This window comes from Apus apus, chromosome 22, assembly GCF_020740795.1.
Source record: "Apus apus isolate bApuApu2 chromosome 22, bApuApu2.pri.cur, whole genome shotgun sequence".
NCBI classification, from domain to species: domain Eukaryota; kingdom Metazoa; phylum Chordata; class Aves; order Apodiformes; family Apodidae; genus Apus; species Apus apus.
The window spans coordinates 4,772,671-4,791,094 of record NC_067303.1 but is presented as its reverse complement, the minus strand read 5'-3'; the positions used below and the strand labels follow the sequence as shown (position 1 = coordinate 4,791,094).

At 47.3% G+C, this 18,424-nt stretch overlaps 1 protein-coding gene across 1 annotated transcript in view; it reads left to right on the top strand.

Annotated features, from left to right (window-relative positions):
- The window catches only part of POU2F3 (POU class 2 homeobox 3), a 41,336-nt gene that overhangs the window by 17,365 nt on the left and 5,547 nt on the right, over nt 1–18,424 (top strand). The window contains exons 5-8 of the mRNA XM_051638658.1: nt 12,489–12,593; nt 14,069–14,171; nt 17,563–17,645; nt 17,911–18,093. Coding sequence (XP_051494618.1) covers nt 12,489–12,593; nt 14,069–14,171; nt 17,563–17,645; nt 17,911–18,093 — 474 coding nt within the window. The remainder of the gene's footprint in view (nt 1–12,488; nt 12,594–14,068; nt 14,172–17,562; nt 17,646–17,910; nt 18,094–18,424) is intronic.

Here is an 18,424-nt window from a genome sequence, read left to right as displayed (position 1 = left end):
TTGGTTGGTTGCTTTGGCTGCTCTGGTTTTTGGGTGGGTCAGAACTTCCTATCAAAGGTGTCTTAACATGTTCAGCCATTTTCCAAGGTTTTTGGAATACCCAGCTGAAAACAAAAAGCTTTGTGTCTCCAGCTCTGAGGAGTGCAGAGCCCAAAGCACAGGCTTTCCACACGCCAAGAGAGGAATCCAATCTGCTTCTAAGTAGTGATAAAAGAAAATTCCCTCAAGATAGAAAAGAAGCACAAGATCATGACATGTTGCAAACTTTTTCGTGTGGCAACACCACAAGAGATGATAAAACTGGGCTGGGGTTAATCAAGGGGATATGATTGACTGTGGTGAAGCAACACTGATTTAGACCCACCGAAGATTTGACCCATGATCTTCAACATCCTAATCCCCTGCCTGTCACTGGATGCTGGTAAAGTTGTGGGGACAGGCAGCCTTGCAGTCAGTAGGATTTGGGCCAGAGTCTTCTTGACAGAAACACCCTCCCCCCCCTCCCAAAACAAAAAATATTGTGGTTTTCTGACACTTTTTTTGCAGCATTCACTTCCCACTTCTATTTTTCCCCTTCCACCCAGGGTGTACTACAAAATTCATGCCATTTGAGCCAGCACACCAGTTTGTGTCACTGAGGAGTAGGTTTGTAAGAGCTAAAGCCTGTGAACAAGCACATTTTTAGTGTGATTTTTTTTTTTTTTTCCTAAAATCTGGTGCAATTCCCCACAATGCGAGGGATGTGCAGGGCAGGGGTTTTGCAGTGATGTCAGGGATAAGGTTGTAACAGTCCATGTGAGTGGACACCACGGCTCTTTGTCTCCCTCTCTTGGCTCTCTCAAGGCCATGTGTGGACCTGAGCCATCATCGTTATTGTTTTAAACACAAACGAGCCCAGATGCTCCCAAGTTACACACTCACGTTTCAGCTTGACCTCAGCTATTGGAGAATTCATCTCCAATTCAGCAAACAGATTTCAAATGATGAGAAAAAGGAAGAAGGGAGATGTGAAAATATCAAAGTGTTTTTATGTAAAATCAGGGGCTGAGCTCTTTCATTAGGGGTGGAGGTTGGTGGGTTTTTTAATTTTGGTTTGGGGTTTGAGGTTGGTTTTGGGTGGCTTTTTTTTTTTTTTGTTACCTTGCAATTCAAGTTTTCAAGCTGAAGCCAAAGTGTGGTTTGAAATCCAACTCCAAACCCAATGCAGGAGCTGCTGAGCTCTCTTTAACTTTATTTGGAGTTCTGGGCCCTAATCTCTTTGAAGATCATAAATCTCACATCATTTAAACCTCTCCCCCTGTCTTTGTAGATGGCCTACATTTCAGTTCTGTTTCCCTCCCATGTTCTGCTTCAGGCAGGAAGAGAAGGGTGGAGTGACCTGGTTAGACCCCATCCTTGCCTACCAGTTCCCTGCTGTGGCTGCTTTCACCCTGCAAACGGGGAGGAGGGAAACTCTTGTGGAGTTTGAGGTTTTCTAGCAGTTTGTGGGTCAGCCCTCCTCTTTATGAGAAAGCTGCCTTCTGATCCCTCAACCTATTTGGCAAACATTTCTTTCCCTCCCCCCCCCTCTTCAAACTCTCCTCCCACCTGGATGCAACAGTCATTTGTATGTGAATGAGAGGGAAAAGGGTGTGTATGGAAAAAGCAGCATCTTCTGCCTTGCCTATCTGGTTTGGCTTTTTATTTAGTGAGTCTAATGCTGGTTGTTTCCTGTTTATATCAAGGGAAATGCAAAGAGATAGTAATAAACTTTCACCTTCAGTGCTGGCAACCTCAGGGAGGGACATCTGCTCCTTGGTGGTTTGGGATCGTGTCCAGAGCATTTCAGGGACAGAACTGAGTAAGTTTGCAAATGTGGCTTCAGAGTCTTGGCGTGGAGGGGACTTGAGTGGGACCAGAAGGTCAGAGAAAGTGTTGAAATCAGAGTTTTCCTCGCTGTGATGTGGTGATCCTCCCCAGGTGATGCTGCTGTGGTCTAACCAGGTCTTGTTTGGTTTATTTCCCTGCTGGTGTACTCAGCAGTGCTGCAGTGTCTGTGTGTGTGGAGATGGCTCTGAGGAGAGCAGCTCTAGAGAGTCAGGTAATCCACCCACTGCCTGCCCTTCATCCCTGGGCCACTGCTGCCTTCTGGAATATGCACAAGGACTTAGGGCTGATGGTTGTTGGAGCTGACAGGGCTTGTGTGAGTGTTGTCACCCAGCACACAGTGCATCTGTCCACAGCTGGAGGAGGAAAACATGGCAATGCTGAATCACTGATTCCTTTTCCATCAGGGAGGTGACAGGTAGCACTGTGTCCTCTGCAGCAATGCAGCCTCTGAGGTCCAGGGAGGAGCAAAGACTCAGATCTCCTCTCCTTCCAGAGGAGGGAATGAGAGGTTACCTCCAAGCCCTTTCATGCTCCCAGGCACTGGACTGCACTCTAGTGCTGGAGGAGAACACATCTCCCTCAAAATGAAGCTGAAAGATTCTGTGTTACCAGTGCAGGAAAGGCTTGGCAGGATCTGCCTGTGCTCTGTTTCTAAAGATGTCCTTGCAGTTTCACTCCAGCACAAGGCTTAGCCTTGCAGACAGGCTGTCATTTGTTTAATAATAAAGAGATTTGATACTTGTATCAATGCAAAGACAATCCTGCTGTGAGAACTTACAATATTGCAGACAGACAAACAGGCACTAATGTGTTTGAACAGCCCCAGGGCTCAGCACAGCTTGGATTTTCCAATTTGCTCTTTACTCCTACGACTTTGTTTTAAACCAATTGGGGGATGTAATAAGGATAGAGAGTCCTAGACTCATAGAGTGGTCTGGGTTGCAAGGGACCTTCAAGATCATCTAGATCCAACCCCCTGCATGGGCAGGGACACCTCCCACCAGCCCAGGTTGCTCCAAGCCCCATCCAACCTGCCCTTCAACACTGCCAGGGATGGGGCAGCCACAGCTTCCCTGGGCCAGTGAATCTATCTCTTTCAAACAGACCTCTTAGAAACAGGATTTTGAGATGGATCTCCCTAGGAAAGGAGGTCACTTGGAGACGTAATCCTGGGCCAGGGACACCAAGGAACAGAACACCAAGGGAAGCATCCAGAACAAAATAATGAAGTAAGATGTGGAATTGAAGTGGCCTCATGTTTCATGTGCACATTAGCCCAAAGGTTGTAGTTGCACACCAGGCCACACGTGCTGCCATGTACCAGTGTAAGGGACACTTCTCAAAAGCCTTCTCTTCCAGGGGTCAGTCAGCATTAAACAACTGAGCTGCTTGAGATTCCCTGCCAGCAGGACCTGAATAGACTTTTCTTTTGCCAATTGAGAGTGTCTACTAGTATATCACAAAAGAGTGGGGGGGGAACTGGGTCTGGTGAAAAAAATTGCTCCTTTTCAAAAGCAAGTTAAGGGCCCTCTTTGTATCTGACCGAGTCACTGTGCAAGGGAACTTGAATTTTTGAGGCTTATGTGGAGTTTTCAGTGGTTGCTTTGAGGTAATCGAGTGAGTTGTCTCAGGTCTTCACAGCTGGTGTCCTGTAGACACATGACAGGGGAAAAAAAAAAGTGAGCCAACTGCATCTGAGATAGAAGATCACTGGTGACTTTCAGTGCCATTAATAACACTCTGACCTTGTTTGGTACTTTCCACCCACACGTCTGAAGGTATTTTGCTAATGAATTTAGCACCCCCGTGCATCCAGGAGGTAGGGAGGTGTTTCACCCTGTCTCACAGATGAGGCAGACACAGCCAGACTACCTGGCTTTTCCCAAAGATGCTGAGCACCACGAGTGCAGTGGAAATCAGTGGATGCTTTATGGGACAGTTGCCTGTGGACATTGAGGAGTATTTTAATCCAGGGACCTTCTCCCTGGCAGAGCTGGGATACGGACTTAGATGCTCTGATTCATAGTCTTGTGCTCAACCACAGACAAGTTCTTCCTCCCCTCCATCCTTTTGAAGGTGGAAAGGAGGGCCTAACTTGCTAGGTAGTCTGTTATTAATATCTGGGATGCAAAACTCCCTGCAGATTTAATTTTGCTCAATCAGGGCTTCCCTTCCCCCAGGGATCTCTCTCATAGTTTTTCATTCCACTTTGTGTTCCCACCTTCCCCTAATCTCATGTGTTCCCTCTATGTCATTTCTGTTCCTGCTTGGCTTTTCCCTGTGGGTAGCTCAGGTTTCAGTCTGCCCTCCAGATTTCCATCCCAGTCCTGTTTTGCTCTCCTCTCAAGGGGAGATTCACATCCTCCTTCCTTCTCCCCTCTGGGGATCAATTCAGATTGCACTCTCTCTTCTTCTCTGCATTGCCCCAGGGTATCAGCCTGAGTCTTGCATCTGCTTTTCATCTCTTGAGCCTTCCCTAACTGGAAATCAGCCCAGCTGGCCCTATCTACCTCGACTGACACTGGATCTAAGCTGAACACTGCCTTGGCCTTTCCCTTTTGAAGTTTCCTTGCTCTGTCCTAGGGACAGACTGATTGCATAAATTTGTGTGTGTGCTGGTTCTTCATTGAAATGCAGCCCTTTGGGAAAGCATGAGAGAAAGCCCTGGCTGGAGGGGAAGTCCTCTGTTTCTATATATGGCACTGTTTTGCTTAGGACAGAGATGTAGAGGAACCTCTTCTTCAAGCTAGTTTTGTTCTGACGCCTTGCAGAGCCTCTCAGGTGAGATTGCTGGGAATCAACTCCAAAACAAGCCAGTGAGTCTCTGGGGAAGCTCAGGAGGGAAAGTGGGATTGGAAGCAGGAGGAAGGATTTGAACTTTTTACGTTTTTTCTCTAGAAGTGGGCTGAAACCACTGCACTCATTATACCTTGGCCAAGAACTGTTGACAGCAACCCAGCATTGCTTCACAGCTGGTTGGACTGCATCTAGTTAATGGTTGGACCTGATGATCTTAAAGGTCTTTTCCAACCTAAACAATTCTGTGATTCCTTAAGACTCAGCTACAGCCCATTCAGAAAACTCCTGTTTTCCTGCTCCATCCTCTTAAAGAGCAACCTGCATTTAAAGGTCTTTCCTATACTTGTTGCCTCAGTCCACTGGCAATGTATCTTGCACAGTTGTTTCAAAGCTGTTCCAGAGATGAGGGAGAGAGGGATAAGTCTCTTCTTTGTGGCATTTCCCCTCTCCTACTGGGTTCCTACCATCCTTTGGGAGATATTTTCTAGGCTTGCAGGGGACAAGCCCTAGTTTCATGGACCTGTCTAAAGGGACATAACAATGGTTTCCAAAATAGAAACTTAATTCACAATAGAAACTTAACATGCTCAAGGCAGGGCTGTCACTGTCAACCACTATTTAGGTTGCCCAGCACCTTTTAAGTGATGAGTTGCATGAACTACTGTGCATGGATATGACTCCTCTGCCTACTAGAGAATGGCTCATCAGTAATAAGGAGAGGACTCTGAATTCTTGAAGGCCTTTCATCTGGTGAGCTCCAAGAATTCAATCAAAAGCCTGCACCACCCAGCAAGGGTGGGGCCCTACACCCATTTTGCAGAAGGGCAAGTCATAGCACAAAAAGGTGAAGGCAATGGGGTTTCAAGCAAGGCCTTTAATTTGGGAAGCCTGACATCAGAGTGCACTTTCTTCCCAGAGGTGCTGATCTCCTCGCCCTCCATGTGAAATCAATGAGCTGAACTCAGCCCCTCAGGGGTCAGGGGGTGGGTTTCTGCCAGCAATGAACCCCATTGCCCTGTGTCCCTGACACACAGAAGCTGCCCAGAGCCACCAGGTTGGGAGCAGAGAATTTGTTCTCAGCTCCCTCTTCCCCTCAATCACGAGACTTCACCTCCACCACCCAAAAGGAAAACCTGTGTGATACTCTCCAGTGAAGCTGATCTTTCTCACTCTCCCTTTTTTTTTTTTTTAATTATATTACTCCTGTGTATTTAATGCAATCCCTCTAGCTGCTCTTCTCGTGTCCCAGTTCCCTGGGGCGCAGCAACTGGAGCCAAAACTGCTGGGAACCAATCAGAGAAACCCAGGGAACTGGGATGGAGCCAGGCCCAGTCACGGGAGCCATCTGATTCCAAGTTAATTCCTTTCAAATGTGGGATGTGGTGGAAAGTGCCTTGCTACTGAGGGCTACCTGCCCCATGGCTGGCTAGGCAGGCACTGCTCTGCCCTCTTGATGGGTGACAAGGACACCAATGCTGTACAGCAGGGAGGCAGTGCCAGGTATTTAGATGTTTTGGGACTGGTTGGCTGTCAGAGGGCACAGAGAACCAGCAACCATCACGGATTGTTCTTCCTTGACAAAGAGAAAGGAAGGGGAAACTTTTTTTATGCAGGGGATTTGGAGAACACTGAAGGGTCTGGTTCTTGCCCCAGAAAAACCCAAGAAGGCAGCTTTGCTGCTGGCTTCAACAGGAACATGAGGAGGCTCCAGGGAACCTGTGTGAGCATGCAGGAGGGCATGGGAGAAGCCATGGAGCCTGGCGTGTACGAAATCGGATTGATAAGGAAAGGGGCAGGGATGCAGCCCAGGGTGGGAGCAGAGAAGATAAGCACAAAGGTGTAGGCAGAGGTGGAGTTCTGGAGAGCTTTGGAAGTTGGGCAAGTGAAACAGGGAGCAGTGCTGCAACGCACGAGAAGGTTGGAGGAGAAGGGCAGGACTTCTGGACTGAGGATGGCAAGGGAGGAAGGGGCAAGGAGGGTCCTGGAACAGATACATCAGAGAAATCACAGCCTTCATGGTGGTAAAATTGGTTTTGATACTTTGTTTGGAGGTTCTCGCCATTCTGACCAAGAAAATAGCATCTTTTCCTCCTCGTTTCAAACATGCTTCCAATTGGGCACGTCCACAGGCTTTTGCAGAGAAGGTGCCACATGCCTGAGTACCAATAGTAAGAGTAAAGATGTTGTAAGGGGCTGCTTTCCAGCCTCTGCTTGCCAGTTCCATGCTCCCTGAACACAGATCACCTCCTGGAAGCCCTTGCCAGCTTCTGTGTGCCTTTTTTGCAGAGGCTGAGTCTCTGATGTGGAGAGCAGCCCTTCATCAGGACCTGCCAACCTGAGCAGGCACCAACATAAGAGTGGCCACTGAGGGCAGGTGCTGTTCCCACCTCTGATTCTCCACTCCCTTGCCCAGCACCTGCTTTTGAAGCCTGCTGTGCTCCACATGATCATTTTGAGGTTTATCTTGCAGCAGAGAGGAGTGTCTGACTTCTTTTTCCTGTTCTCTGTTTACAAGCAAAAGCTCTAGGGAAATGCTGGATCACAAAGCCCTTGACTGCAAAGCTGAGTGTGGTTCTGTTTGTTTTCTTCTGTGGAGCTTGTAGCCTGGTTACTCTGAAAGTTTTCATTTCCCACCCCCACTTTTACTACAGCTAAGGCACAACTATTAACATTCTGAGCTGCAGCTCGCAGGGTAAAACACATCAGATCAGGCCTCAATTAATAAACTCAAAGGCCTCTTACAGCTCTGCTGCAGGTGTGTTGAGGTTAGGGATTACAATTTAATTTTTCAGTGTGTTGACACTGCTGAGTTTTAGGATCCAGTCTCTTAGGCATTCAGCATGGGATGAACTCCCTTCATGTCATGCTGACAGCTTCTCAAAAATCCTCCCCTTCAGTGTGAAAGGACATCAGCTATTACAGGGTGAATATCATGTCCCTGACATTAGGTCTTTCTGCTTCCTTCCTGGGTGTCTGTTAAGCCTTGCTGCATGTGCAGGATAGTACATGTGGAAATCATAATTGCAAGCCCATTATTCTTATTGCTATAATTTATTATTAGTGTGTTTTTTTTATTTTATGGTGCCCACGTGTGCAGGTAATTCAGAGAGATGCACGTTTGTGCCATGGGAAGGAAGGAAGGTTTAGTTAACTGCTCCAGCCTTGGATCCAGTTTTGATACCTGCTTCTACCATAACACTTACTCCTTGGGGCAGCTTCAGACAACTCTGTGTCGAGTGGTGTTTTGGGACCGATTCAGCTCTGGAAGAACCATCCTGTTTGTTTTCAGCAAGGGGCAATTGGTTCAGAGTTTTAAGTCTGTGTGCACCTGACCCTCTTCTATCCAGGGAAAAAGGGCCTTGCTGCTCTGGGAGGGAGGGATAAGAGTGAGGCAAACTGAAACACTTCTGAGCTGCTGACTGTGAGATAAGCCAGATACGACTGCAGATGAATATCTGTTTCCAAGAGGTTACCGTCTAAATAGAAACTGCACAACAAAAAGGATTGTCTTCTCTCTTACAATAAGGACCACAGCTCCTGCCTACTGGCTGGAACTGGAGAAAGCTGACAGGTCCTTTAATGGCCTCACTGGGGCAAGTTGTGGGGATCTCTTATCTGGATTCGGGGCAAGCATCCCAGGCTCTTAGCGCTGAATCGGTCAAAGGGTCCCACCTTGGTGAAGAGGATGATGGTGCTTGTATTACATCCCAAGCGCTCAGCAAAAGGAGGTGGCTTGGGGCTTCATCCAGGCTGCCCACCCTGGTGTCTAGGAGATGAGGAAGACCAGATTCCCAGGGAGCAGTGATCCGAAGCTGGGCTTAGACCAGGAGGGCTGCAGCCGGAGTGAGGTCCGACCATCAGTCAGTGGGATGGAACAGGGTCTGCTGGTCACTCTGCCTTCCCCACGCTGCCATCAGAGCTTCTGAGGTGAATCTCTCCAACTTCCTCGTGTAAGGCTGGATTTTACAGCCCTGCAATATGTCTGCAGGATGTTTTCATGAGCCGAACGTTTGCCAAAAGTTCACAGATCAGTTACAAAACAGATGTACTTTTTTTTTTTCCTCCCCTTCTTCCTACTGGTAAGGAAGAGTTTGTGCAGTAATTGCAGGCAGGTTGGGAGATGTTTTCTTCATAATTCTCCTTCTTATGAAATGTTTATGAAACACCTTCCACAAATTGGTTACGCAAGCAAGCTGGAGAGCTTTGATCATTTTCCATCGCCCTCAATATGTTTCTTAGTTTGTTTTGCTTTTTGTTTTTGTTTTTAGGCCAGAGATAGGTAAGAAATAACGTATCCTTGGCCAGGCCCAGCAGATGTGCCAGCCAACTAAGGAAAGGACTGTCTTTCCATCCAGTCACCCTTCCTGTGTTTTTCACACTGATTGCTCGGGGGCAGCTGACCCTATTTTAAGGCTGTGAAAACATCCAGTTGAGATTGGCAAGTGTGATTCCTTTCCCATCCTGGAGAAGCCCCAGGAAGCTCCGCGCACCGGTGCCGCCATCTGCCGTTACCTCCTCGGGAGGAGCTGGGACCTGCTCCCAGATTCCCCTCCAGCCCAAGGGGAAGAAGGTGCCTGGAGATTCCCAGGCTCTGCACCTCTCCCGAGGTGTCAGGGAGCATCAGGGTGGCTTTGCCGTGCATGGCTTGGTCCCCTTGTTTCACAGGTTCCTTTTCCTTAGCTGGTGTCGCAACCCCAAACCCAGCTCCATGGGAAGGATCTTAGATTTGCTCTCAGTGACTTCTTGTTCCCCCTTCCCTCTCTGGTCTGATTCATGGCAAAACAAGGTCCTGAAAAACCGTAGTGGGATCTTGTTTTAATGAAATCGCTGTTGCTCACTTGCAATGTTTTGGCAGGGTTCTCATGAGGTGATTCTGTGATCATTTCCACCCTTTTTTGATTCCTTCAAGAAAACTTTCACCCTATTGATAGAAGATGCCTGCAAGCCCAAGGCAGATGCACTGGGAAAGGAGAAGGCAGCTCCTCCCCTCGCTTTTATTCATTTGAAATTTACATTGTTTTAAGGGAGTCTCATGATATTGAGTGGCCTCGCCCACAATGTGTGTGGTTTTTTGGGGGTTTGGGTTTGGGTTTGTTTAATGTACAGTTGGTAATTCTGCCGGTTTAGCCAGGGAAAAAAAAAAAAAAAAAGAAAGAAAGAAAAATGAAGGTGCAGGATTTGCATAAACCATCCCAAAAGTTTTGGATATACCCCCAACTCTCACTAATGAACAATTAGCCAGCTGCAGGCCTGGTGGGGAGAGGAAGAGGAGGAAGAGGTAAAATTGAACCTAAACCCAATGAAAAGAGGTGCAGGGCAGGAGGATTTGTCAAGAACACCCAAGTTCCCCGCCCACTGTGCAGGAGGGAGCCAGAGAATTCCAGGGACGGGGGAAGGAGCAGTGGGAGATGTTGTTGTTTTTAAATCGGGAGCCAGTCCTTTGCCAAACCCACCTCCCGTTCCCACCTTGTGCGATGCCGGGGTGCAGCAACACGCCCCTTTCACCCTGGAAGGCTTCCAAACCCTTCCACTTGGCAGCTGGAAGCATTGATTTCGGTTTGGAAATGGCTTGTGCTTCTTCCACACTCCGCTCCTATCGGGATCATAACTTAGGCAGGATCAAGTGCCTTGTCCTCTAAGACGTGGATAACTCGGCCTTTTGGCGCCTGTTCCGACTTGGCTGGCTGTGCTGAGTGAGGCTGACACACCTGAATGGCAAGCGTGGGTAATTAATCGATATTAATTTTTACTTTTTTTATTTGCTTTCTCCTGTTGTTTTGGCTCCGGTGACTTTATTTTTTTCACCCACCCAAAGAAATTCAAACCAAAAGTGCAGAAACCCACTTGCCTGCAGCGGCCGGATGGCTCAGAGGTAACGGTGTGTTCTCCTCAGCCTTTTGTCTGTCATTTACTAATTTAGACCCTATCCACGTTGATAGTGATCAAGAAGATCTTTCCGTCTGATTTTTTTTGTCTTCCGCCAGGCTGAGAGGGATGATCATGCCAACCTGAAAGGTAGGAAAGTGCTGGAATTCATAGCATGTGGAGCTCTTGCTGCAAGGAGTTGGGGTTATTGCAGAACTAGTTTCGGCAGCGTCCAGAGCTCTGGTTGTAGGGAAAGGAGTTGTTGTTACTCTCTTCCCCTTTCGTAGCACCTTCCGAAATGCAGGGGCTGATTTTACAGCTCTGATCCTCTTGGGATCACATTTTCCCCTTTGTAAAGATTTATGGGCTCGTTCTTTTTAGCCAAACTGAAATAAAACCTTCCTCTATCAAAAAAATATTCGCTTAGGCCATTGTACGATTGTTGTACAATTCATAGCTGGATTTCTCCTGTCCCTCTGCTGGCAGGAGGTTGTATGACCTAAAGGCCCCATCACCACTGCAGAATCCTGGCCAACGAGACCCTGCTCATCTTCTGGGAGATGTTGGGCTCGGGGCTTTGGTGGCAGATGGTGAGGTTCAGCCCTAGTAGTAAGAGCAGATCTGCAAAGCTGAGCCTGTGGACAGGGTTTTCAAGACCTGTCCTTCCTGGTGTCTTCCTGGTTTTTCTAATTTGTGGATACTGGAGCCTATTCTTGCCTTGGAAAGCTCAGGTGAGGAGTGGGACTAATGATGTGAGCCTTGTTCCAGGCATTCTCACGCTTAGAAAAAACTTCAGCCTAAGTTTGGAAGTGGTTGGATTGTTGGCTTGGATCTCTTCTTAGAGAAAATGTGTTATAAGAGCCCTGGATGACTTTTGTCTCCTGGGTGTGACATCTGCAAATAAACACTCCTCAGACAGCTTTCAGGAATGTATCTAAAAACTTCTAAGTCTTCTCCCCTTCTTCTAAGTCTTCTCCCCTTCTTCTAAGTCTTCTCCCCTTCTTCTAAGTCTTCCAGATCCTCCCCACTCTGCTCTCCCAGGCAGCCTCACCAAAAGGATTTCATTTAGTACAAACTGATAACAGTTTTTGCTGGCTTTTTTTTTTTTCTTTTAATGTAGTAGCAATGGTAGAAATTAACATGGAGACTGGAGTGAACAAGGCAGAAGGATTCAGTTCTGGTCCCTGGGTAAATTCTTCTCTTGAGAAAGTGGACTCAAAAATCATGATTCTTTTGTAAGCAGGAATCCTAACAAAAAAGTAAGCCAAAATGACCACTGGACAAAAGGTGGACTCCTGTTTTCCAGTTCTTTTTCCACAGCTTGTCCCAGCTCAAGAAGTAGATTTTTCCTGGCTTGACCACCACAATTTCTTGTTGCTTTCTGGTAGAAACTGAACAAATATGTTTGGTACTTGGAGTGCTGAATTTTCCAGTCTGGAAGGTGGCACTGCTTTTTGAGGTCTTCTACTTGATGACCTGTCCTTTCCCATCCCCTGGTACCATTCTCTGCCCCCTGCAGAACAAAATGGGAGGTCATCTACACCTCAGGCCACCGTAGGTTTGAGAGCTGTGATCTCTAAAGGGGAGAACTGCTTTGTATCTTCCTGGTAACTCCACAAAATGCAGTGTTTTGTCTAAGGAAATCACTCACATGCTTTGTACCCTAAGGTGGAACTTTGTTATTTCCTAAAGTACTTTAACTGAGCAAACTGCAAACCTCCACTTGGCAGAGAAGGAAATTAATGTCCATGTTATAAAATGAGGACCAGAGGAGTAGAACCATCATGCCCTTTTGTAAAGTCAGGAGTCCTCAGTCTTCTCTGAAAGGAGCCCTTTCTTCAGCCCTTCCACCCTCTCAGACTCCCAGCTGCCCCAGACCTCCTGCATCTCCTTGTCTCTTCTCTCTAATGTTGCAATTCCTTTGGGTTTTTTTAATTCCTTGGCTCTTTTTGCAGATTAAAACCGAGGACCTCAGTGACTCCTTGCAATCTACAATCCCCCCTCGGTCAGGTCACCTTGTGCAGGGGTCATCAATGATGCCTGGAAGCCAAATTGCAGGGGTAAGTCTGAACTGGCACTGGTTAGTGAACCTCCAGAGAAGAGGCTGGCGTTGGGACACTTGCCAATATTGTCTTTTGGCAAAAGGAGACTTGAGGACATGATGTGCACTGAATTGGAAAAAGTGAATCCGTGTTGGCAAAAGTCACCTTCCTCCTCAGCCTCTGTCTTTTCTGCAGAAAGTTTTGCATGGGTTCAAAGGCAGACTGGACACATCCTTGGAAGAGGGTGTTAGTAATTTAGCAGCCCACACCATGCCCAGGAAATCCCTTGAACTGAAAACAGTTGGAGGCTGAGATAACACCGAAGGGAAGTGTTAGGCATGCTTGGCCTGCTCTTCCTCTTGCATGAACTTCTGGTTAATGCCATTGTTGGGAATACTAGGCCAGATAAACTCTTGGTCTGAGCCATTATAACCACCCTTGAATGTGTTGGCTCAAATTTATTTACATGAGAGAAAAAAATTAAGTCCTTTATATTTTATTTTTTTTCCTAAGGCAGAAAAATGGAGTTTAGCACTTGACTCTTGTTATGTTCTAGTGAGGGTTGGAAGCCAGAAGGCCACACAGCTCCTCAGTTATCTCTTCCCTCATTCTTTCCAGGGGTATGCAGATCCCTTACACAATTCAGGGACTGTTCAAGTTCCCCAAGGATCCCAAACAGTTCTTGAGAAACTCAAAGAGCTCATTTTATTGAGCAAGGAGCTTCTTGGAAAATGTACCTCTAGTTGGGGCTTCTTTTTTTTTTTTGGTGTCTGTCCCAAGCAAATGCAAACTCTTGTTCCCTAGTCCCAACAAAGGACCTAGAACTGGGACCTCAATAATAGACAAGAGCACTAGGATATAATCCTCATTTCTCTGTACCTACTGTCTGCTCTGCTCAGTGCAGGGTGAGGAATTCCTGGCATCTCCATGGCAAAGAACAGGGAATATTTTCTGGATCTGATCTCTGTGTCCATTGCAATGCATCTGCTGTTGGTGCAGAGGATCAGGGTGGTGCTTCTTTCCCAATCTCAACGCATTGTTGGCTGGGAAATCAGCCTGCTGTGGAAAGCAGGCTCATGGTGTTTGTGAGCTGGGGCAGTCAGCTGCAATTTCCTGTGTCATTTAATGAAAATACCTTATCTGGATAAAACTGAAATCGAAGAGATTTCACTGGTACTTCTAACAACCAGGGTTTGATTGCCAGTGCCTCGGAAATGTCATTTTCAATAACTGGCTTTTTCAGATAAAGGCAGACAATTCTCTGTGTGTCTGTGTGCACAGGATCCTTCCTGTCCGGCTGCCACCTCCAGATCAGGGAGCACCTCTGGATCTGCACCTCTCCAGAGCATGGACCACACAAACCTGATGTGTTAAATGCAAACTGTGAACGGGGCAAGGACAGGATAAAAGAGAAAGGAAGCTTTTTAGGAGGGGTGATGCTGTGTGATGAGCAAGCATCTGAGTTTTGTCACTCCCTTTGCTTCTTCCCGTAGGATATGAGCTCCCTTCACACCCTGCAGCAGCTTGTGTTGCTTCCTGGCCACATGCAGTCAGTTCCTCAGTTTCTTCTGTCTCAGTCTCAGGCTGGGCAACAAGGTAAGAGCAATCCGTCTGGAAGGGGTGTTGCTCTAAGCAGAACCATCTCTAGGAAAAGCCCCTCTGCTGGTGACTGTTGCTTTTGAGCTGCTCTGTTGGGATGGTGCCTGTTCCCCTGCTGTGGCACCAGCGGCATTTCCCCCTGTGCTGGTTCCCACACCTGGGATGATCCCATAGCCGTGGAGTTCCTCCGGGAAGGGAGATGCTTCTGGCACCTCTGGCTTGTGTGCTTCAAGACTGCCACCTTGGGGCCAGGCTGAGCAGACCTGGGAGGGATCCCACCTCTGAAATTCAGGACATCATCTGCTTGGCTTTCAGCAGAGGGGCAGGGAGTCTGCTCCCTGGGGAGCTCTGGGAGCCCGCCTGGGTTGGGGGAGCACTCTGCACTTCTCCCAGGAAACTGCTGAGAGGTTGAGCTGATGGAAGTGTCCTAGAGGGAGTCCAGGGAAGGAGCTGAGCTGCTCTGGTGGAAGGACAATGCTGGCACTAGAATAAACAGGTAGAACCTAGCCAGGAGCAACCAGGGATGAGAGCTGAGAGGTTTGCAGTTGCCTGTGGTTGTTCCCAGACCTTGCTCCAAGGCAGGAGAGGACAGGACATCTAACTACTTCTGAAACACAGTGTAACCAGCTCCATGAAAGGGATGAAAGGCCTGAGGACTGAGTTCAGTGCTTGAGAGAGTCCCTGTGTTTCTATTTTTACCACTGATATTTGTTATGGCATTTCTCCAGCAGTGGGGGTACAGGCAGCCATTGATGGAGTTTTGTGCTGCTTCTGGACAGACAAACATGGGCTTTGATCCATAACCTGGCAGATGCATAGGGACTTGGGTCCCTTGCTCACATTCTTGTTGTACTCCAGCACAGAGATCCCTCTGTATGAACCAAAATTCAGAATTAAAACCATAAAACCCCTGCAGCTCGAATCCACTGGCGTATGTGCCCGAAAAGAAAGTCTGTATTGTAGGCAAGTGGGAAACCTATTTCTTATTGTATAGAAGCTCTTCCCTCTGCCAAATGATGCTGCGTGAAGTACAGAGAAACTACTAAAATTTAGTTTGTTTGAGATGGCAGGGTCAGGGTAATCTATTGCTTTCTGCCTGCTTTTATCCATCTCTAGCAGGAAACATGTTCTGCTGCAAAACAGAAATTGCTTCCTTTCATAGAGTTAGGTTTTCTTCTGTTAAATTACTTCCTTTGGCAGCTCTAACCCCTCCAACAGATGGCCACTTGTTTGGCCATGACCCTTTTTGGTTCCAGACTTGATGAAGACAGGATATTCTGGCCAGCAGCCAGCTTTCTGTGCAAGGGCATTTCCATTTGCATCGAGGATTGCCAGGCTCTAATGATCCTTTGCCTCCTACTTGCACAGCCACTGGGGAGGGAAAGTGAAGGCACAAGTGGGTTTTGTGGAACCAGTTTGGTACAGATAGAGGTGGAGTGTTCCTCACACCAAAGAGATGCAGGAAATACTCCTGAAGTTGTCCCTCAAGCCAGCTTGGGAACACCCTGTTCCCTCAGCTCTGACTGGTGGGTGCATCACTTGCTGGATTTCATCTCCAAAGGGACTTGGCTGTGGACTTATCCTTTCCAAGAAGACCTGGGGTTTGCTTTGGTTTTCATGTTTTAAAGCTGTTTTTGAGGCAGTTAGGTACCCAGGTCTGATACATTATGGCCTGATGGGATGAGTGTTGCAGCCTTTCCAACAGCTAATGCTGGCACTCTGGAATAAGGGGCTTGGGAGCTCTGCTCCATGAAGGTGGAAACAAGCAGCCAGGTGAGTGCTGGGAGTACTGCCAGCCAAGATATTCCTGCTGAAGTCTTCATCTTAAGAAAACACAGCCCCATCAGCTGTCAAACCAGTGATTCCTGAATCCAGCCCATCATTTCCATTTGAGCTGGAGCTTGGCTTTCACCAAGGTGTTCAATCATTGTTTTAAAGACTCCAAATGACAGAGCATCCCCCGTGTCCCTAGGCAAGCCATTCCAGTGATTAATTACCTCCACTGTTCAAAATGTGCACCTCATTACCAGCCTGCATTTGTAATTCAAAGTTGTTCCAGCATTAGGGAAGGCTTGTTGAAACACCAATCTAAATAAATAAATGGGATGCCTGCACATTCAGATCTAAATTAAAAAAAAAAAAGGGGGAAAGACAGAAGGAGAGAGAGGGAGGGGGAGTGATTGATTCTGGAGATGGTCTTTGTTTCCTTTATTATTTTTTTTTAGCAGTAATGCATAAATTCCTGTAGTGTTCCTTGTAATTGTCAGTTACAATCAATGAAATGTATTGAGTGTTTCAAGAAAGGTTATAAATTCTCACTGAATTCTAGAAGCTTCACCCACCACAGGCTTGAAGAACTTAAACTGAATTTCTGGGGAACTACACTGCCCCAGTCACTACTTAATCCCTCAGGGTGTTCCATGCAAGAGATACAGGCTTGTACTTGGCAGTTTGTCAGCTAAACAATTATGCAGCACCCATAAATACTAGTTTTTATTACTTTTAAAGATCTCCCCCTTTTTTTTTTTTACTTTGATCATTTTGTGTCAGCTTATATACTCCAAGAGAAGTTCAATGTATTTGAAATACAGTAAGGTAGAGAAGAAAGGGTCAGATGGCTTCAAAATGACACTTCAGCATGAAATGTGTGGTAGAATCCAGAGTGGGTTGGCTCAACTGTAGGATCAGGAGCTTTTAAAGAAGATCAAGTGGCTGGAAGTTGGAGTGAGAAAAGCTTCTACTGGAAAGAGGAGGCACATTTATTTTTGCTTTAACAGCTACAATGATTAAGCACTGGGAGAAATCACCCCTAGGGGTGTAGTAAGTTCTCTGCTGCTTGGTGTCCAAAATGAAAGTTAGATGTCAATGTAAAATGTCTGTGCCCTAATTCAGCCTTGGGTCAATCAGCTACATGCAGGGAGTGCTGGAGGAGATGTTTTACCTGCATCATTATTGAAGGTATTATTTGGTGGTGAGAGCCTGGCTCAGGTTGCCCAGGGAAGCTGTGGCTGCCCCATCCCTGGAAATGTTGAAGGGCAGGTTGGATGGAGCTTGGAGCAGCCTGGGCTGGTGGGAGGTTGCTGTTTATGCAGGGGGTTGGATCTAGATGGTCTTTAATGTCCCTTCCAACCCAAACCATTCCGTGATTCTATGATTACGTTAATCCCTTTCAGGCTAAGAGACATGAAAAGAACCTTTCCTTTCTCATCATGCAACTCAGAGCCCTCCACTTTTTTCATGGCTGGAGTTCTCCCATTTTGAACCAGCAGAACATTGATGTTTTCCATCCTGAGCTCCATGAGCCTGTTCTGTGCAGGGTGATGTTCAGCTGCCCAGGTGCTGCTGGAGGAGCTGCTCTGACCAGATGTCTCTCACTTTCTCTCCCCAGCTTTGCAGCCAAACCTCCTCTCCTTTCCTCAGCAACAGGGCAGCCTTCTCCTCTCCCAACCAGGACCCAGCCTGGCATCACAGGTAAGTGCTGAAGGGCAGGTTGGATGGGGCTCTGAGCAACCTGGGCTGGTGGGAGGTGTCCCTGTCCATGCAGGGGGGTGGATCTAGATGATCTTGAAGGTCCCTTCCAACCCAAGCCACCCTATGATTCTATGAACTTGCCTCAACATACACCTGAGAAGCACCCATCTGCAAAAGTGCTGCTTCATTTAAGGTCAAATGGCAGAGAAAATGTTGCATTTGTCTATTTTTGTGACTTTATGCATCTCTGTTGTTGTTCTAACAGGCTGTGGGTCGTTCTGGGCTCCCTGGCTCATCAGTTGAACCCCACCTGGATGTACCCCAACATTTGCAAGTGGCAAAGCACCTCAATCCATCAGGAGCATCTGAGGAACCCAGTGACCTGGAGGAGCTGGAAAAGTTTGCCAAGACTTTCAAACAAAGGCGAATCAAACTGGGCTTCACACAGGTGAAGAGCCCCGTCAGTGGGAAGGGTGGTGTCACTTGTGGTGGGGACATGTTGAACTGGGGGGGTTTGTGAGAGGCATGGCTGGAGGAAGGGCTTCATTAGATGCAGTTGGGCTTTCTTTGGAGTATCTCCTTCTAAATATGTGAAGAGGCAAACCTTCCCTAACACCACGGCCTCAATATCTGCACCTTCTCCTGTACAAGAAGGCTCAGGGGCTTGGGACAGATTCCTGTGGGAAGGGAAGTAACGTTTTTTGGAAGGCAGGTCATGGAAACAAGGCTGTACCTATTCTGGGAGCAAACTGAGAAGTGGTCTGATGGCAGGAAGCTGG